This window comes from Panthera tigris, chromosome C2, assembly GCF_018350195.1.
Source record: "Panthera tigris isolate Pti1 chromosome C2, P.tigris_Pti1_mat1.1, whole genome shotgun sequence".
Classification (NCBI taxonomy): Eukaryota; Metazoa; Chordata; class Mammalia; order Carnivora; family Felidae; genus Panthera; species Panthera tigris.
In genome coordinates, this window is record NC_056668.1 from 133,123,603 (window position 1) to 133,142,114 (window position 18,512).

Sequence of the window (18,512 nt, forward strand, 5' to 3'; positions counted from 1 at the left end):
AGCATACCCTTTTCCCAGAAACTTTTCAGCCTTATTTTTTTTGGACAGGATCAAAGATCACCTTTTAGAATCTGATGAAAACCAAAACCTTCTGCCCTGAAAACCCACACATGTATATAATGTTCATTTAATTTTAAGGATTAACCTCTGCTATAAAACCTCACTATAATTTAATTTTTTCATTTAATTTTCATGATAAGCCTCTGCTATAAAACCTCACTAGTCTCACTTTAAGGAATCCAGGGCACAGAAATCCAAATTAAAACAAAGGGCACCTCTGGAGACTTAAAATTTTTGAATGCAGGAATTTTGATTTTACTAACAACAAAGTACCGGCCATGTCAATCCTTTGCCGCATTAGTTCAACTATACATTGATTTAAGGTAGCATTTATGAGCATCTACATGCAAAAATGGAAAAACATAATGATGTTTTCCTCATGCTTTAAAATAGTAAAATAGTAAAATAGTAACGCAGTAATAGTAAAATAGTAAAATAGTAACGCACATTTTTCCTTATAGCAAGAGGCAGAATAAGTGATGAGATAAAGGCTCTTTCTTTTTGCTTCTGTGTAGAAGGAAGTTTATGTTCTTTGCAATCTCCTTCTACTTAAGTTTTATAAAGTATAAATGCTGGAGCACTGAAACTAAAGGGGGAAAATCTCACATAACTACTTCTGTGAAAATTACCCAAAAATCTCATCAACGTAAGAGTTCCACGGTGACTCCACTGTATCTAAAGAGATGTCAACGTCACAGAAATAGATCTCTGACTGTAACAGGAGTGGAAGTGGCACACAAACTACTTTTTCAATTTCTTAAAAACCCTTTGTCTTCACTGCTAGAATAAACGTGTTTTCATTTGAACGGCTGGGACAAAAGGTAACGTAAGCTCATTAAGAAGGGGAGTGGAAAGGGGACAAGACAGAACTAATATCTATCTACAGTGGAGGTGGAACTTAGCTTCCTTATGCCGGAGGGTAATATCAGAACTTTTCTCAAAGGATTACGATGAAGAGTAAATACATTAGCACAGTGTGTTGCCCACTGTAGAAGCTCAGGACAGTGTTCATTTCGACATGGCCACGTTACCTCCTCTGACTATCCCAACAATCATTCTAGATGAGGACTGTCATCCTATTACAGAAAAGGGAGCCAAGCTTAGCAATCCCCAGTCCATTATCTGAGGTCTCATGACAGGGAAGTGTACAGCAAGGACCAGATTCTACGTCATCTGGACTCCTCAGCTCCCCCACACTTCCATACACGGCACTGATGGAAGGGCCAGAGAGAGATATGAAGAGGCATAGGAGGGGGTCTTGCCACTGACTTGATTGCCTTCTGATGTCAGTGCCCTTTATTTGGCGGTGGAACTGACCTAAGTGAGGTCAGCCGGCAGGACAGGAAGTCACCTACATGCAAAACAGACTGCTGTATCATTTCTGTCAGAACTTTCTGGAGCACTGGTCCTAGCATTAAACACCTTGAACTTTGATGACCTTAGGCAGAGATCTGTGTAAATCCATTGGTAATGGGGGCAATACCTATCTCAGAGGGTTGCTGGAGAGATTAGTTACATGGGATAACCAATATGGTCCACTTCAAACACATTGCTCACTATTACTATTATTGGTTAGTATGTTTCCCTTTTCCATGACCTTAAATACCCATATAAGTGGATTCTGTTCTTTGTGGTTCTCTCATCTCTGATAGAGATTTAGCCAACTTGACCTCAGACAATCTCATAGAAAGGACTGTCCAGACTCTAGGAAATATGCAGGCTGTTACAAAATAGAGGGGTCACGTGTAGGGTTGATCTAGGGTCACATGTGTGCTCAGAGTGGTAGTGGTTTAAGAGGTGGTGATGGGTCAAGGAGGGGGGCGGACCTGTAATTTGTCACTACTGGGTTTGGCTGCACTGCTGACAAAGGAATTTCTGCTCACACAGTGTGTGCCATGGTTGTCCACATCTTGGGAGAAGGCGGGTTTAGTAGAAGACTACAGGTGTCAAATTCATCCTTTAACAGATCATTTGCATTTGCATGTCTCTGCAGATGCCATTCCCCTTCTAGAAAACCCTCCTAGTCTCCTTACAACAACACACCTTGCTTTTTCTTCAAAGTCCACCTTAAAACTGTGTTTAAGCATTGGCTGCCTATTAGCAGTCTTCCCTCTGCAAGCATCCAGTTGTTAGACTCTCCCTTGCTTCATCTTTTACTCTTGGAACTGTAATCTTAAACTAGGCTCAGAGGCTAAAAGTCTTCTGAAACTGCACAGTTCTATGTGGCGAATCCTGGATGCAAGGTCCTTTGGTTCCCAAAATGGTAGTCTGTTCACTATATCTGTATTACTTTAGGACCCCATGGGTCCCTGCCCATGTTTGTGAAATCACTGGTGCCCTGGGAGGACCGTGGTTTCATGTGAAGCTGTGTGTCACTTTAGGTATTTCTAACGAGGTATACTCTCCTTGGCTTGCTCTCTCTCCCTACTTTGAAGCTTTACACACGTCTTCCATTGAGCGCTGAGCTCAATTTTAGAATACCACTCCTCCACTTCACCCTACCCCAATCTACTTCTCCCAGGACCTATTTTTACATCAGAAAGCAGGTACTTCATAAATATTGGCTGAATGAACAATACAGGGCTTTCCTGCCAGCAAGCGAGCTGATTTTTATGTTCTGAGGAATAGATGTAGGTGAGCTATTTCTCAGGTGAAGAATTAAGGGATACGAACATAAACAACCAGATCTCAGACTGAGAAATGGTAGGGGCAGATGAAGGGAAATAACTTTCACTGAGGATTTCTTAAGAGCTAAGGAAGGCACTTCATGCTCAATATTTTCTTAAAAAAACAAAAGCAGACCACACAGAAAATATAATCAAGGGTCCTATTTTGCATCGAGATGTCAGAATGAGTGAAGACCCTAAACTCAGCACTGGGAGAGGAGCATTTAGTTAGGAAAATCCAAGGGTAAGACTAGGCAAATATGTGTCCTGCATTTAACATTAGTTTTTGGTGACAACAAATAGTTCTCAAGTAAACAGAGTACTTGGCAGAGTTAGAAATCTTTACTCATCTCTACCACCTGGCATATTATTCTCTTAGGATTTACCACCCTGCCAGCCAGGGAATGTCATGGAAGTATGACTCCTCACAGCAAAATCTATCCTATTCATGATATGGGGCACCCCATATCTGAGGGTCAACCAGAAAAAACACTTTACATATATTTTTAAACTTAAAAGGTCTCTAAGCTCTAGTTATGGTTAGATGCCTTTTCCAGAAGACGTGCTTCTAAAAATAAAAGCAGAAACACGGCCAGGACTAAAAGGAAATTTCCTTTACTAAAAGGAAATACCCTAGGGTTCTGCCATTGGACCCTCTCATTTGGAAGCAATGAGAGAGGAGGGCAGTTTGACCAAGATTGTCCTCAAATCACATCATTTAGTCAAATAAGATCCCGTGAACTAGGTTTAAGACGGAAATACTTTTTTTGGTGAATTTGAGGCCATGAAAGTTTTCCTGACAGGAGGAAAGTCAGTAGTCAAAGGTGAGTGCTACTACTCAGTAGGGATTTAAACGTGGCCCAAGGCAATGAACATTAGCCTTCTTAACTTGGGTTTCACTTTCCCTGCTCACAAGCTCTATGCTTAGTGTGAGATGCTTATGGTGGCCACAGAGTCCCTGAGCTTTCAAGCAATCAGCAGCAAGCCTGTTTCCACAAGACAGGGTGGACAAGTCTTTTGCCTGTTGGGTCATTAGCTGGAGACGGCTGGGATTGGAGGACAGAGAGGCAGCCTGGTATGGAGGGCTGCGAATGGGCTATGCAGTCAGACAGTTTGAGAAAGATGAAGGATTTGGAAACTGTATTTTTAAAAAGACAGAGAAGGAAAGATATTCAGTGTGGGTTCCTCCTGTGGAAAAACACATGGGAAAATGGGAGACAGCCAGCAAGTGGAAAGCAAAATGATGGAAGATGGGACAGTCTATACTGAAGCCATGGGATCAGAGTTGTGGTATCTTAGCCTGGGAAAGGGTAAGACAGTGTATAGTTTGCAGAGTTTTTCTAAATAGGCACAGGGTTGGTACAAGTTAGATTTTGACCAATTGTTCCAAGTCTTGTGATAATAAAATTGGAGTGGGGGGTGTGGGGGGTGGGAAGAGCCTTTCACTACTAGAGTAGAACAAGTTCAAAGAGACTAAAAAGAGAACTGAATTTCACATGATTGAAAGCTACAAGAGAATACCAGGGGAGGCTGTGTGCTGTCTGCCCACAGAATTTAGCTGTACATGTGCCTGAAGGGTGGAGTTATGAATACATCAATAGGATTATGAATATATTAATTTAATTCTGCCCACATAATTTTAAGTTCTTTTGCTCTTTGCTGCTTGAAGACTTTCATGGGCCAATAACATCCGGTCATCTGGGGGCTGTTAGAAATGCTGAACCTCAGGTCCCATATCAGACCTACTGAATAAGAATCTGTCTTTTTAACAAGACTCTCAAGGGAAGGTATCTTCTCCTTCTACAGAGGACTATGCTGCCCACAATTAAATGCAGCATTTAAAATTCTTAAAATAGTAATGAAAACTTTTATCACAGTGTGATTGACAGAGAGGAAGCTGTCTGGTGATCACATTTTCCTTCCTTGTTTTTTTCAAATGTGATTAGTTAACTGCCTTATTGAACATTTCCACAGACGTCCATTGAAAGTTGTTTTTATAAACATGAGAAAATGAGATTTATAAAGTTCTTGCAGAAGCAAATAAACTGATTTTCAAAACTGGCCTCCTCTTACAGCTAATTCTTACATAAATATTATGACAAGTGCAAAATCGGTAATGATGCGTGCAATGAAACAGCAGAAGATCTGAAATCCAACTACCGATTCAAGTGTTGGCTTTAGTCAAAGCGTCAGTAAAAGAGAAGCCAGGGACTGAAATCGGGTCTAGACTCATGGCGTGTGTGCCACAAGCCAGCTGTGTGCCTCTCATCCTTCCTGGACCTTGCTTTCCTCACCTTCGCAACGAAGAACTGCTGAGTTGGCTTTTAAAGCTTCCACCTGTTCAACATTCTAAGCTCCTAGGAGCTACAGCACTCTGGGAAACCTAAGTTCCCTTAATTCACTGCATTTAACCCTGCCATTGTTTACATGAGCCACCAATGAAAGGGCAAGCCGCTGGAAACCACTTCTAAATACCGAACAGAGACTGGAAATACCTCCCCCGGGAGTGGGCAGGTGGGGCCTTTAGGGCCAGCAGGGTGAACAGCTCACACTCCCTGTAAACAGCTAGCAGCTCAGCCCAGCTGCTCACAGAACAGAGAAGCGTGGGCCGCTCACCCACGTGCAATTATGAGTAAAATACGGCAAACCTAAAAATAGCCTGAGCTCAACCACCTGAGGTTAATACTGTCAATGGCTTTTGACTCAACTGTCAGGGTGACGGGAAGGGGAGTAACTATAGCAACAGAAAAATGAACACGTACAACAAGCCTTCTGAAGTTGACAGGAAAGTTTAGATTTAATAAATGCATGCATTTTCAATTCCTGTCTCTCAGTGTTTGGATTCACGTGCTTCAACTATGTGGAAGTAATAAAATTAAAATTTTGGTAGAGTTTTGATAAAACAAATATTTCTTTAGTTTTGGGTTCCAGGCCCATAAGGAAGTAACTGCTAAGCTGTCAATGTTATTACCTCTCTAATTAAAGGACCATTTGAACAAGTGCCTTTATATAATTTTTAACTGAGATGTTTTTCTCTATATTTGTTCTGTCAGTTATAAAAATAGCCTTGAACTGTACTTGACGTTTTAAAATTACTGAAATGATGAAAGCGCAGGGTGATATGGAATTCTATTGAAATGAAAGGAACTTGGTGAAAACAATCAACGTTAGGAAAGGATACAGAAAATACCTCCTAGAATAGTTTCTGATGCAGTTCTCAGAGCTGCCTTGGTAGCCTGTGGCCCACTGCATAATGGAGGCCCAGCCGCTCAGGTCAAGGACTCTGCATCATTAAAGTTCTTCTTGCCCAAAGAGCTCACACACCTAACCCAAGGACCGGCGTATCCCAATTCCAGCATCTTTCTGCATCACTGACAAGGGAATATTTAGTTAGGGGTTGGGAAATGTGGTATTGGTCCTAGTTCGGCCACTAACTAGTTATAGGGGCCTGCACATGTCAGTACTCAGCACTCTGGTCACAGACTCGATGATCTTCCCTGAGAAGGGACAGTTAAGAGTTAATGAGGCAGAGGAGAGAATTTGTGTTGAAGACCCGACTTTGGGCCATGCCCTGTGCTGGGGTTAAAAGCACATTAGTCTTGGCAACAAACTGGCAAGGTAGATATTTGCATCTCCATTTTCTATATGAAGACACTATCAGAAGCAGGCCACGCTAAGAAGGGACCGAGTCTGACCTCAACCCTGTGTCTGTCTGCCGCCACACGGGGCTCTCTCCTTCTCAAACACCACGCCAGCCACTCTCAGCACGGGGCTCTTGCCTGGAGCGTGAAGAGGAAGTCCCAGGTGCTAGCTGCACTTCAGCCACCTACAGATTTTCAGTGACCACCTTGCATCTTCCAAGCATAAAAACTAGGTCTCCCAGAAAGTCATCCTACAATCATCCTTTCAGCCAGGCCATGACTGTTAATGGTTATTTTTGCATCAAATATATACTGTTGTGCCACTTATCTTTTCCTTTAATAATACAGCATGAACATCTCCTTGTTAATAAGAAAGTACTTTAATATTCGATAAGATGGCATTATACTAAGTTATAATCAGTCACTTACTAATGGGTTTTTCAGTGGTTCCGATTTTGTACTACTTTAATAATTGGGAAAAACAGAAAACATCATATGGAAAAAATACTAGGGTGCTGAAGTAATTTTTAAAAGAAGTCCAATAAGTCAAAGAGCCAATCAAGAGTTTCCCTTAATTAATCTTTGTGTTTTCCTCTAATTTTTGCTCAGAATCAAAATTGCCTACAACATAGGCATACCCTTTAATAAATAAATCACTGTTATAATAGGCAGGTGGATAGAAATGCATCTGTGGGCCCTGGGGCCAGGAATTCTTTGTAGCATCCTTCAAGCCTATTTAAAACATTTTTTTAAATGTTTACTTATTTTTGAGGTGGGGAGGAGGGGCAGAGAGAGAGGGAGACAGAGAATCTGAAGCAGGCTCCAGGCTCTGAGCTGTCGGCACAGAGCCTGACTCGGGGCTCAAACTCATGAACCGTGAGATCATCACCTGAGCTGAAGTCAGACGCTTAACTGGCTGAGCCACCCCAGGCACCCCCACCCTCTTCAAGCCCATTTTATAAAGTGTCCGGCTATTTATATGGAGAAAAGAAGCTGACAACTGTATGAGGGGATTCTGGCTGAAAGTGAAATGTACACACAGAAACGAATTTAGTTTGGTGGTTAGTTGAAAATTCACATCTGGTATGGGCTTTTCTTTAATTAAAGTGTTCCCCCCCTCCCATGCAGTGAGAAAATACTCTTACAGAGCTGACTGAAAGACCAAAATCAGAGCGAAAGCTCTTTAAAAATTCTTAGGCTTAAGTAAAGCTGCTTGAAAAGCTGCTATGTGGACCAAACAACCTAGAGATTTCCTAACAGGATTTTCTAGAGTTCCAGTACATCTTTCTCCCAGTCACTTCTTTGTTCTCCTACTTTGGTCAAAACCAAAATCAAGCACTACAAAGGTCACCCACACGGCCAGAGAAACAAACATACACAAACACACATGCCCCCCCTCCCCCCAACTCCCCACACTTGCTTTAAAATTAAAAATTATATTTAAATAAACTAAAATTAGTTATATAATATATATTATTTATATATAAACTGTATCTCTCTTAATGACTTCTTTTTGATGCATTTATAGTGGGATGCTATGAGATTCACATAAACTTAGTTCTATATGCATTTTTAAAGATGATCATCATGAAGCATATAAATAAATCGTTTCGACAGGGGTGGACCAGATGTGACAAGGGTAACATTTCTTACTGTGATCAGGGGTACTACCCTTTTGATCACCTGCCAGGGTTCCCCCTGTTGTTTCTCCCTCTTGAGCTCTTTCTCTAAAGGAGAAGAGTGGTCGAGAGAGGAGAAATAAGGCTGATGACGGAACAGGGCCCAGCCAGCTGCCTAGTAAGACACTGGAGGACAACCAGCCACTGAGGTCAAGCACCTCTCCAAATCTGTAAGGGAACATTACTTGCTAGAGGCCAGTACGGTTTAGGCTACACCTAAATGACAGCTGTTTGGGCCACATGCAAGTGAACTCATGAATAGGCTGAGGAGTCAATGGAGCCCAAGGTAAAGTCCACCTTCAGGGAAGGCTCTAGGGATGGCCCACTCCTAGGACGTCTGCCTTGGTGGATTCTCTTCGATTTCCCCTCACAATTGGGATGCATCCTGATACCTTATAATAATTGGTATTGTCATTTGTCCACACTTACACAGCAGCATATCGGCTATGTCTGTCAGAGTATATGTCTTATTTTCCTAATTTGTTCCCAAACTACAGATGCTAGACACTGGAGAAAGAAGATAATGGACAGAAAAAGGATGTCTGTAAGAGAACTGAAAAACGGTAATAGTATGCATTATGAAGTTTCGCAAGCAGCACAGAGTTACCGAAGCAAAACATATGTGATCCACCAGAGACCATTTCTATTACAAAATACAGAACTTTTACAAATGTAGAGAGTAATGCCTGAAGACTTTCTAACGTGACATATGTAGGACTCACATATAAACTGAACTTCAAACTAGGACACTTCTTAGAATATAAGCACAGGCTGGTGGTTAAAAACATGTATTTAAGGGGTGCCTGGGTGGCTCAGTCGGTTAAGCATCTGACTTTGGCTCAGGTCATGATCTTGCGATCCGTGAGTTCGAGTCCCACGTCGGGCTCTGTGCTGACAGCTTGGAGCCTGGAGCCTGCTTCAAATACTCTGTCTCCCTCTTTCTCTGCTCCTCTCCCACTCCCACTCTGTCTCTGTCTCTCTCTCTCAAAAATAAATAAATATAAAAAAAAGCCTATGTATTTAAAAAATAAAGCACTGTCAAAATAATAATCACAATAGTAATTACAGATAGGTTGGCACAACAGTAGAGCTGACCATTTGACCTTGAAAGGTCAACATTTCATTTTGGTTTGATGTAGACAAATATTTATAAAGGGCAGTGTAGCACTTAAGAATTGAAATCTACAGTCACACTGCTTGATTTTGAATTTCTAGTCCACTTACTCGTACTATGATCCTGGGAAATGTTATTAATCTTTCTGGGCTTCAGTCTCCTCACTTGTACAATGTTGATAGTAACAGTAGCTCTCCCACAGTGCTGCTGTGAGAATTAATGAGATAATTCACATGAAAAGCTCGACACAGGGCCAAGTGGATACTGTTGTTATGACCATCATCACTCCCGGGGACAAAGCAGCTCACTCACCAAGATGGGTGTCCATCACCTTCGCACAGTATTTGCACATGGCATCCAGGTCATTTAATTGTCCTTGAAGGAAGGAAATCTGGGCTTCTAACTCTTCTTCCTAAAATGAAAGGGGTAAAGATATGGAAAATTTTTAAAATTTAGTAAAATCCCCATAGTTCTCCAAGTGATTTGGATGATTTTATCGAGGCACAAAATAAGAGAAATGGTACAGTGTTAAAAAATAAAACTGGACTTCGGGGCGCCTGGGTGGCTCAGTCGGTTAAGCGACCAACTTCTGCTCCGGTCGTGATCTCGGCGGTTTGTGAGTTCGAGCCCCGCGTCGGGCTCTGTGCTGACAGCTCAGATTCTGCTTCAGATTCTGTGTCTCCTCTCTCTGCCCCTCCCCTGCTCACGTTCTGTCTCTCTTGGTCTCTCAATAACAAATAAACGTTAAAAAAAAATAAAAAACAAAACAAAACTGGACTTCTTCTAACTGAATGTTAGCTTTGTGCCATGTGTAAATGTTTACCCATACAACCTGGTATAAAAAAAGTACAGACAATATCTTCAATATCCGAGCCACACGAGTGGGGAGAAAAAAAATGTGTTTCAGTGGACCCTACTCCCTAGGCAGCTGGGTACAAAAATATCACATTTCCTCACATACATTTGGGGAACCAGAGACAATGATAATCTCTTTAAATGTGAGATTTCCCAAAGCACTTGGAAATGTTTTGCCCCTACAGTCCATAAATAGCTGCTCTTCCATTTCCTCTTTTGATATGACACTAGAGAATTTTATTTATTTGATTGTTTCTAGGAAAAAATACTCTAGGTTGAATAATTATCTAAACTGTAAAAGACAATCTAACTGTAACAACAAAAAAAAAAACCTCTGTTTTTGTTAAGGAAAAAAACATACATGCAAAAAAAATTTCCCAAGGAAATTTAGAAGATTAAGAGAATTTTTCTCAGAGTAAGAGAATACAGGCATACCCTAGAGATATTGTGGGGTTGGTTCCAGAGCACTGCAATAAAGAGAATATCACAATAAAGTAAGTGAAATGAATTTTTTGGTTTCCCAGTTGCATATAAAATTGTGTTTATATAAATGTAAAAAAAAGTTATGTTTACACTATATTGTAGTCTATTAAGTGTGCAACAGCATTATGTCTAAAAAAGCAACATATATACCTTAATTTAAAGCCTGGCTAGCTCAGTCGGTTGAGCATGCGACTCTTGATCTCAGGGTTGTAAGCTCGAGCCCCATGTCGGGTGTCGAGGTTACTTAAAAATAAGATAAAATAAATACTCTGTTGCTAAAAATGCTGGCCATTGTTGGTCTAGCCGTCATGCCTTGCCGTCATGCTGATGACTGCTAACTGAGCAGGGTGGTGGTTACTGAAGGCTGAGGTGACTATGACAATTTCTTAATATACCAATGAAGCCTGTCATATCAACTGACTCTTCCTTTCATGAACGATTTCCCTGCAGCATGTGATGCTGTTTGATAGCATTTTACCCACAGAACTTCTTTCAAAATTGGAGTCAATCCTCTCAAACCCTGCTGCTGCTTTATCAACTAAGTTTATGTGGTATTCTAAATCCTTCGTTGCCATTTCTACAATCTTCACAGCATCTGCACCAGGAGAAGATTCCATCTCAAGAAGCCACCTTCTTTGCTTATCCATAAGAAGCAGGTCCTCATCCGTTAGTTTTATCAGGAGATTGTAGCCATTCAGTCACAGCTTCAGGCTGACTTCTCATTCTAGTTCTCTTGCTGTCTTCACCACATCTGCAGTGACTTCGCCCACTGAAGTCTTCAATCTCCCAAAGTCATCCATAAGTGCTAGAATCTACTTCTTCCAAACTCCTGTTACTGTTGATCTTTTGACCTCTTCCTAAGCATCATTAATGTTCTTAATGGCATCTAGAATGGTGAATCCTTTCCAGAAGGTTTTCAGTTTATTTAGCCCAGATCCATCAGAAGAATCACCATCTATGGCAGCTAGAGCTTTAGAAAATGTATTTCTTAAACAATGAGACCTAAAAATCAAAATGGCTCCTTGATCCATGGACTAGAGAATGAATGCTGTGTTAGTAAGCACGAAAACATTAATCTTGTTGTATACCCCCATCAGAGCTCTTGGGTGAGCAGGTGCATTGTCAATGAGCAGTAATATTTTGAAATGAATCTTTTTTCTGAGCAAGAGGTCTCAGCAGTAGGCTTAAAATATTCAGTAAACCATGTTATAAATAGACGCACTGTCACTCAGGCTTTGTTGTTCCATTTATTGACCACAGGCAGAGTAGAACGAGCATATAACTTAGGGGCCCTAGGATTTTTAGAATGGTCAATGAGCACTGGTTTCAACTTAAAGTCCCCGGCTGTGTTAGCCCCTAACGAGAGAGTCAGCCTGTTCTTTGAAGCTCTGAAACCAGGTACTGATTTCTTCTCTCTAGTTATGAAAGTCCTAGTTGGCCTCTTCTTCCAATAGAAGGTTGGTTTACCTCATACTTTCATGTTATGGAGACGGCTTCTTTTCCTAGACCTCATGAACCAATCTCTGCTGGCTTCCAGCTTTTCCTCTGCAGCTTCCTCCCTCTGTCAGCCCTCGTAGAATTGAAGAGAGTCTGGGCCTTGCTCTGAATTTGACTTTGGCTTATGGGGATGTTGTGGCTGGTTGAGCTTCTATCCAGACTACTCAAACTTTTTCCATATCGGCGGTAGGCTGTTTCTCTTTCTTGTCATCCATGCGCTCACTGGAGCAGCACTTCTAATTTCCTTCAAGAGCTTCTCCTTCGCATTCACAGCCACAGCTTGGCTACCGGGGCAGCGCAAGAGGTCTTTCAGCCTATCTCAGCTTTCGACATTCCTCCCTCGCTAAGCCTAATTTCAACACTGTTGTGTCTCAGGGAATAGAGGGGCCCAAGGAAGGGGAGAGGGGTGGGGGAATGGTCAGTCAGTGGAGCAGACAGAACACATACAACATTTATTAAGTTCACTGTCGTATGTGGGTGTGGGTTGTGGCACCCCAAAACATTTACAACAGTAACACCAAAGGTCACAGATCGCCAAACAAACACATTAAAAATGAATGAGTTTGAATGAAATACTGCAAGTATTACCAATATGTGACACAGACACGAAGTGAACAAAAGCTGTTGGAAAAATGGTGCCATCTGATTTGCTTGACACAGGGTTGCCCCAAACCTTCAATTTGTAAAACAATGTAATATCTGCAAAGCGCAATAAAACGAAGTATGCCCGTAATCCTCATTATGTAGGATATTCCTAACCAAGTTAGTTAGCATACAAGGGATGTTGCCAGAGGTAGAATAGGCTAGAAAATTGATTTTCCGGTCTTAGATGCTTGTTCTTTCATATACGAATCTTCTGTACTGTTAAAAAGAAAGCAGGAGAAACTTAATGAGACACGCTTTTTCTTAGCAACTGAGTATAATTTGACTTATAGATGGAAATTAACGGTTGAAAAGGTTACTTGTAGGTGTATTACATTTTAGCAATACACAATGCAGCACTGAAAAGTACTGTTTTTAACTGCTGCGTAGAGAATGGGCCTTAGAAATAGGCACTTAAAAGCCTGACACAGAAAACAGACATAGCAGTAGCTGTAAAACCAAATTACTATAAAATGCAGCACCGTCTCCTCTGATGCACAAAAGACGACCAGAAGAAACTCAGCCAAGGAATGATTGGAGGGCCATGTGGGTAGGTGGGTGCCGCCTTCTTAACTCTATGCTAGGCTTGAAGATGGAAAAGGATGCGGTGTTTCAGGGCATTTCTCTTTCCCTTTTCTCTTTCGTTTCTGCCCAGGCTTGAGTTTCTCCATTCTGTCCGGCACTAGGAATTAGGGAGAGAAGGCTATGTCTGCTGGTTAACCACGGTTATGGTTAGTCTCCAAGATGGCCGCCATCAATTCCTTCCCTCCCTCGGTGTACGTGCTGTGCCACTCAGCAAGTGGTAGTATTTATTTCCCAGATAGATACTTATGACCTGCCTTGACCCAGAGAATGCAGTAAAAGTCACACTGTGCCAGTTTTGGGCTAGTGTAAGAGGCCTGTCAGCTTCTGCTTACTTTTGCTTTCACTAGAGGAAGACAGCTACCAAGATGTCAAGAAGTTCAGGCTAGAATCCTGAAAGGGAGGAGAGAAAATATGGAGAGAAAGAGGCCAGGGGGGAAGTACTGAGGTTCTGGACATGTACATGACATCTTCCGGGACCTTTCAGCCCAATCCATCTGACACCAGCTAGGTGAGTGACTCAATCAACATCACATGGAGAAGAACAGCCCAACTAAATGCCTGACCCAGAAACCTATGAGAAATAGCAGCGTTGCTGTTTTAAGGAGTGGAATTTTGGATGGGGTGTTACACAGCAACAGATAACTGGAACAGAGGTAGAAGGGGCAGAACACTAGGCTGCTATTACGGCATGAGGAAATCTGAGTTCTATTTCTGGTCCTGCCATTAACTAGTTGTGTAACCCTAAGTAATCCTCGCCCAATCTGGGCTTAAATTCAGCACTCCTTGGAGAGGGTATAAGTCAGACACTTTGCTTCCATGGAGATTACAATCGCATAATTAGAGTAAGAGTGTTGTGTAATTTACCAGACTATGAGGTAGAGTACATGCAAGTCTTATGATGAAATAAGAATAGTTGCTCTGGAAATCCTGGTCCCTGCCTCCTACCACCTCCACTGAAGTCACTTTGTCAATAGGTTACAGACACAAACCCAGCTGGATGAGCTCAGAACGGTACCGAGGCCAGAGCCTGGCAGGCTTTTAAAAGAAGGGGGCCCAGCGATGGCTTCAGTTTCTTCTTGCGTGCGGCCACCAACCGGGGTGCTGTCAGCCCAGAGAGGACAAAGGACACCAGGAATGTACTGCCTCCTGGCTTAAAAAGTCTTCTCTATTTATCTTATGTATTAGTCTTAATTTGGAGTTAGCAATCACTTCCTTTAAGATATAAAAGCCCTTGGGAACTTTAATCCTCAGTAGCCACTCCCATCTAAATAGATTTGCTTTATTTCATTTGTTTGCTTTTTAAAAGCTGGGAAGGAAGAAGATCTCGAGAGGAGACACTTGAGGAGAGAGGTCTCGTGTGCTGGTGGTGGAGGCGCTGGACAGCTGGAAGAAACATGCAGCTCAGAGGTCTCTTCCTCAAACACTTTAGTGTGCTAGCTGGAACACTGTAATAACAAAAACGTGAGCAGACTGGTGCCCTCTAAGTTGTGCAGTGCACAATTTGCACAAGGGCACGGGGAAGCCCTGAGAAGCGGGCAGCACCTAGCACTTGCTGGGTGGGCATGCACAAATTAGGAACACAGTTTTCCAAGTCTGCAATTGTGGTCTGGGCTCTGGCAGCAAGTGAAGAGAGTTTTCTTGCCTAAGTCCCAAGTAAATATCAACACAAATGGAATCTACAATGTAGAAAATGACAACTTTCATTCATTTAAACCTTTTTTGTTTCCCAAAGGAAAGCCCACCAAAAAGCCCACGGATGGGATAAGAGGAGGATTCTCTGTGGAACAGGCTGAGGGGCCCAAGAAACTTCTCCATCTGGAAGTTTGAAAGCCAGTGTATTTCCCCTCTAGAGTTTTCTTAATCTTAAAACACTCCTGAACCCTTCAACTTTCTCAGACTGTAGAAACAGAAATGGAATCATTTGGAGGCAAAGGGTGGCTTGTCACTTATTCTTCACTCTATTATATAATTACAGAGAAAAGAAACAGCCAAGAATCAAACTTCTAAAATTGTGGGAATCAACTTTATACTTCTATCTTAGCTTCTTAAGCTTCATTCTGCTCCCAACTAACATTAAAAATGGACAGCCTTAGTCATTTGTTTTCAGTAAACTGGTCCTCTGTAATCCAAAACAAATGCTTGGCTAATTGCCTTGAGGTTTTATGGAAACAAGCAGTTAGTGTAATTTTTATGTGTAAATAAGACACTGAAGAGAAACCCTTATGATATTTACTCTGGCATTGTATGTTCTGCCTTCCAGTATAGGACGGAGTGTGGTGGATGAGGCTGGAATTCTGGCCTCACACACCTGGGTTCAAATCGTGTTTCTGCCAGTTACTAGCTGTATAATATTGGGTAAGTTCTTTAATTTCTTGTTCCCCTCACCTCCACTGGTAGAACTGGTGGGAGAATGAAATGAGAACACTGGGAGAGTGTCTGGAACAAAGCAGGTACTCAATAAAGGCAATTATTCTTTCTTTAAAAAATTTTGTTGACAGGTCAAAACAGTGAAAGGGAATTTAAGTACAGGGTTTTATGACCTAGTGCTGGCAAACACTGGTTCACAGTTTTAAAACTTTAGGCGGCTTGGCACAGAAAGACTTAGTATAGGCTGAAGAGCCCGTCACCGTCTTATTGGATGGCAATATTGACAGGTGAGGGAAGAAACTGATGGAGCTTTACGAAATAGGGCCACACGTAGGCTACTGTATGCAACACATCACCAACCGTACGTGGCGGCCCCACAGGGAAGGACCAGAGAATGAAGGCCACTCCACCTAAAGAGAGAAACAGCTAGTATCTAACCCTCTTATAGCAATTACAATTTGCCAGCCACTGAGCTTTACATGCATGAACTCATGTTAATTCTCACAACAAAACCTTGAGGTAGATTCTCTCATTATCTCCTGCATGAAACATGGTCTCCTCTGTAAGCCACATTTTCTGGAAGTGTGTGCCAAGGTGTAGACAGCTATTTGAGAACCTAAGTCACATGACCCTCACTCCCATTTCTTCCCTGTGTACACGTCCTTTCTTAGGCTTCGTCACTTCGGTCCTTCCAATGAATAACCTCACACTCAGTTTCCTTTAAGAGAGATTCAACAATTACAATGTTAAGTCCTGACCCCAAATTACTTACTAAATCGTTTTCCTTCAAAAATACTGAGGTACAATTGGTTGTGTTCTGTTTTCATTGTTGTTTTGACGGTCTCTGAAGACATGTTTTGTTTTGTTTTTAATTTGCTTTTTAAAAAGCAGAATTTCCATCATCCTTCATCCCCGAATAGCTGATGTATCATTATACTTCTACTCAAATATTATACAATGATTTAAACTGGTTAATAATATGTGGATTTTATGTGTCAGTTTTGTACAATGATGCCATATCTTTCTGTTATTTCTTCGTTAATAGGATAAGCTTGTGTAGTTTATTATTTATTCACTTATTCATTGATGTAGTCAGCAACATATTCGTTTGTACCGTTAGGAAATACAAGAATGAATGAGACATGGGTTCAGACCTCTACAGGTTCAGAGGGAGGCAAGGAAGGAATCAGGCGAGTTCCGTAGAAGATAGGAAAGATGAGGCTTCACAACTCCGCGGGGAGCACACGACTTCCAAGTCAGAGGTCGAAACGAAAGCAGAGTTTCCGGAAGAGGCGGCAATTTGGTGGGTCTTAAGGAAGAAGACTTTGGTGGGACCTGGCTCAGAAGAAATGATGAAGAAAGGTGTTTTAGGAGCCAGGGACCCAGTAAACAAAAGAATGGGGTCAGAAGTGTGGGACCCGGGCAGAGAACCCGGCCACTGAGTTGAGCCCGAGTGTGGAGAATAGCAGGAGCTGAGGGTCGGCAGAACAGCTCCCTTCATCTCCCATTCATCTCTATTATATTCTGACTTCAGACAATAATGTTTTATTTCAAGGGCCGCGGTCTGACATGCAGACTGCCGCGGCAACTGCCTGACACGCATCATGTGCATGACGATGAGAACAGGCTGCCGCAGGGTCGCTGTTCATGGACTATTTAAAACCACAGAGCCCCTGGTCTGGGAGAAAAGTGGGGCAGCACGAGCACTGGCGTGGAGTTCTCTTGGCTTCCAAGAGGGCGCCCTCGGATAGAAAGAGAAGCAGGCAAGAGAACCGACACCAACTGCAGGCTGCGGGAACAGGCTAAATATAGCAACCAGAAGCCAGGAAAGACGCCCAGGCTTTCTGGAGCAGATGGGTGAACAAGAAGTGGGAAGTGAAGGAAGCGGAAAGTCTCGAGGAGAAAAAGTGGGAAGGCCGCGGATGTTCTGAGGAAGCTGTGGTGTACACAAGGGCAAAATACACACACGGTGTGGAGCAAATCCAAGCCGGAGCATATGGTATCAGCAGAGGAAGCCACCACCAGGAAAAACGGAAGAAGAGCACAAAGGAGACTTCAGAGGAGTCTAAAAATAAGCGGTACGGGTGTGGAAGGCGACACCGTGTGTCGGAGCGGGCTGGAAAACGCTCACGGACCCTGGGACCTGCACACACGGTGCCTGCGTCCCCATCTCTGTGACCCTGACCGTACAGCAAAGCTCTCTGCCCCTCACTTTCCTGTCTGTAAAATTGGGATCACGATAACTCCTACGTCAGATGATTGTTGGAGGACTGAATTACGGGACACTTTCCAGATGGAGTGCTTTGTGTGGCACGGGGCACATGGTAAACGCCCACTCAGTGTCCATCTTGTTGTCTCTAGATTATTTATACAATTCTAGGAAGTTGTTCCAAGGAATCATCGACACGTGCAAAAGCATAACTCCCAGGATATTCACCATACGTATTCCACACACATCCTAAATGTCTAACGACAAGTGACTTAGGTAACTTGTGGTACATTCATAAATGGAGTATTACACAACTTTTTGAAATGTTCTCATAGGAAAACATTTAACGATAACATCATATACTAGGGGAAAACAAGTTACAAAGTAGTAGGAAAAGAATGATTTTGGAAAAAAAAAAAAAAAGGAAAGAAAGACATTCACCAAAGTGTTTATATTGGTTATTTTCCAAATGGTGAGATTATAAATCATTTTTCCCTTTTCTTTTTGCTTATTTTTTCTGGATTTTCCACAATGAAATCATATCATATTTTTTGTAATAATAAAATTACTATTCAAATAACATAATGGAAAGGAAAAAAGAGAAGAAAATTTAAAACTCAAATAACTCAAATATTTCAAAATTCAAATAACATAATGGAGAGGAAAAAAGAAAAAAAAATTCTCCTTGATTACCAAGGAGAAAAAGATGTTAAT

The 18,512-nt window shown here is 42.0% G+C and overlaps 1 protein-coding gene across 10 annotated transcripts in view; it reads right to left on the reverse strand.

Annotated features, from left to right (window-relative positions):
• The window catches only part of TBC1D5 (TBC1 domain family member 5), a 536,588-nt gene that overhangs the window by 18,947 nt on the left and 499,129 nt on the right, over nt 1-18,512 (reverse strand). For all 10 annotated transcript variants that reach the window (XM_042999057.1, XM_042999056.1, XM_015539905.2 and 7 more), the window contains one exon: nt 9,473-9,572. In XM_042999057.1, the coding sequence (XP_042854991.1) occupies nt 9,473-9,572 (100 nt within the window). The remainder of the gene's footprint in view (nt 1-9,472; nt 9,573-18,512) is intronic.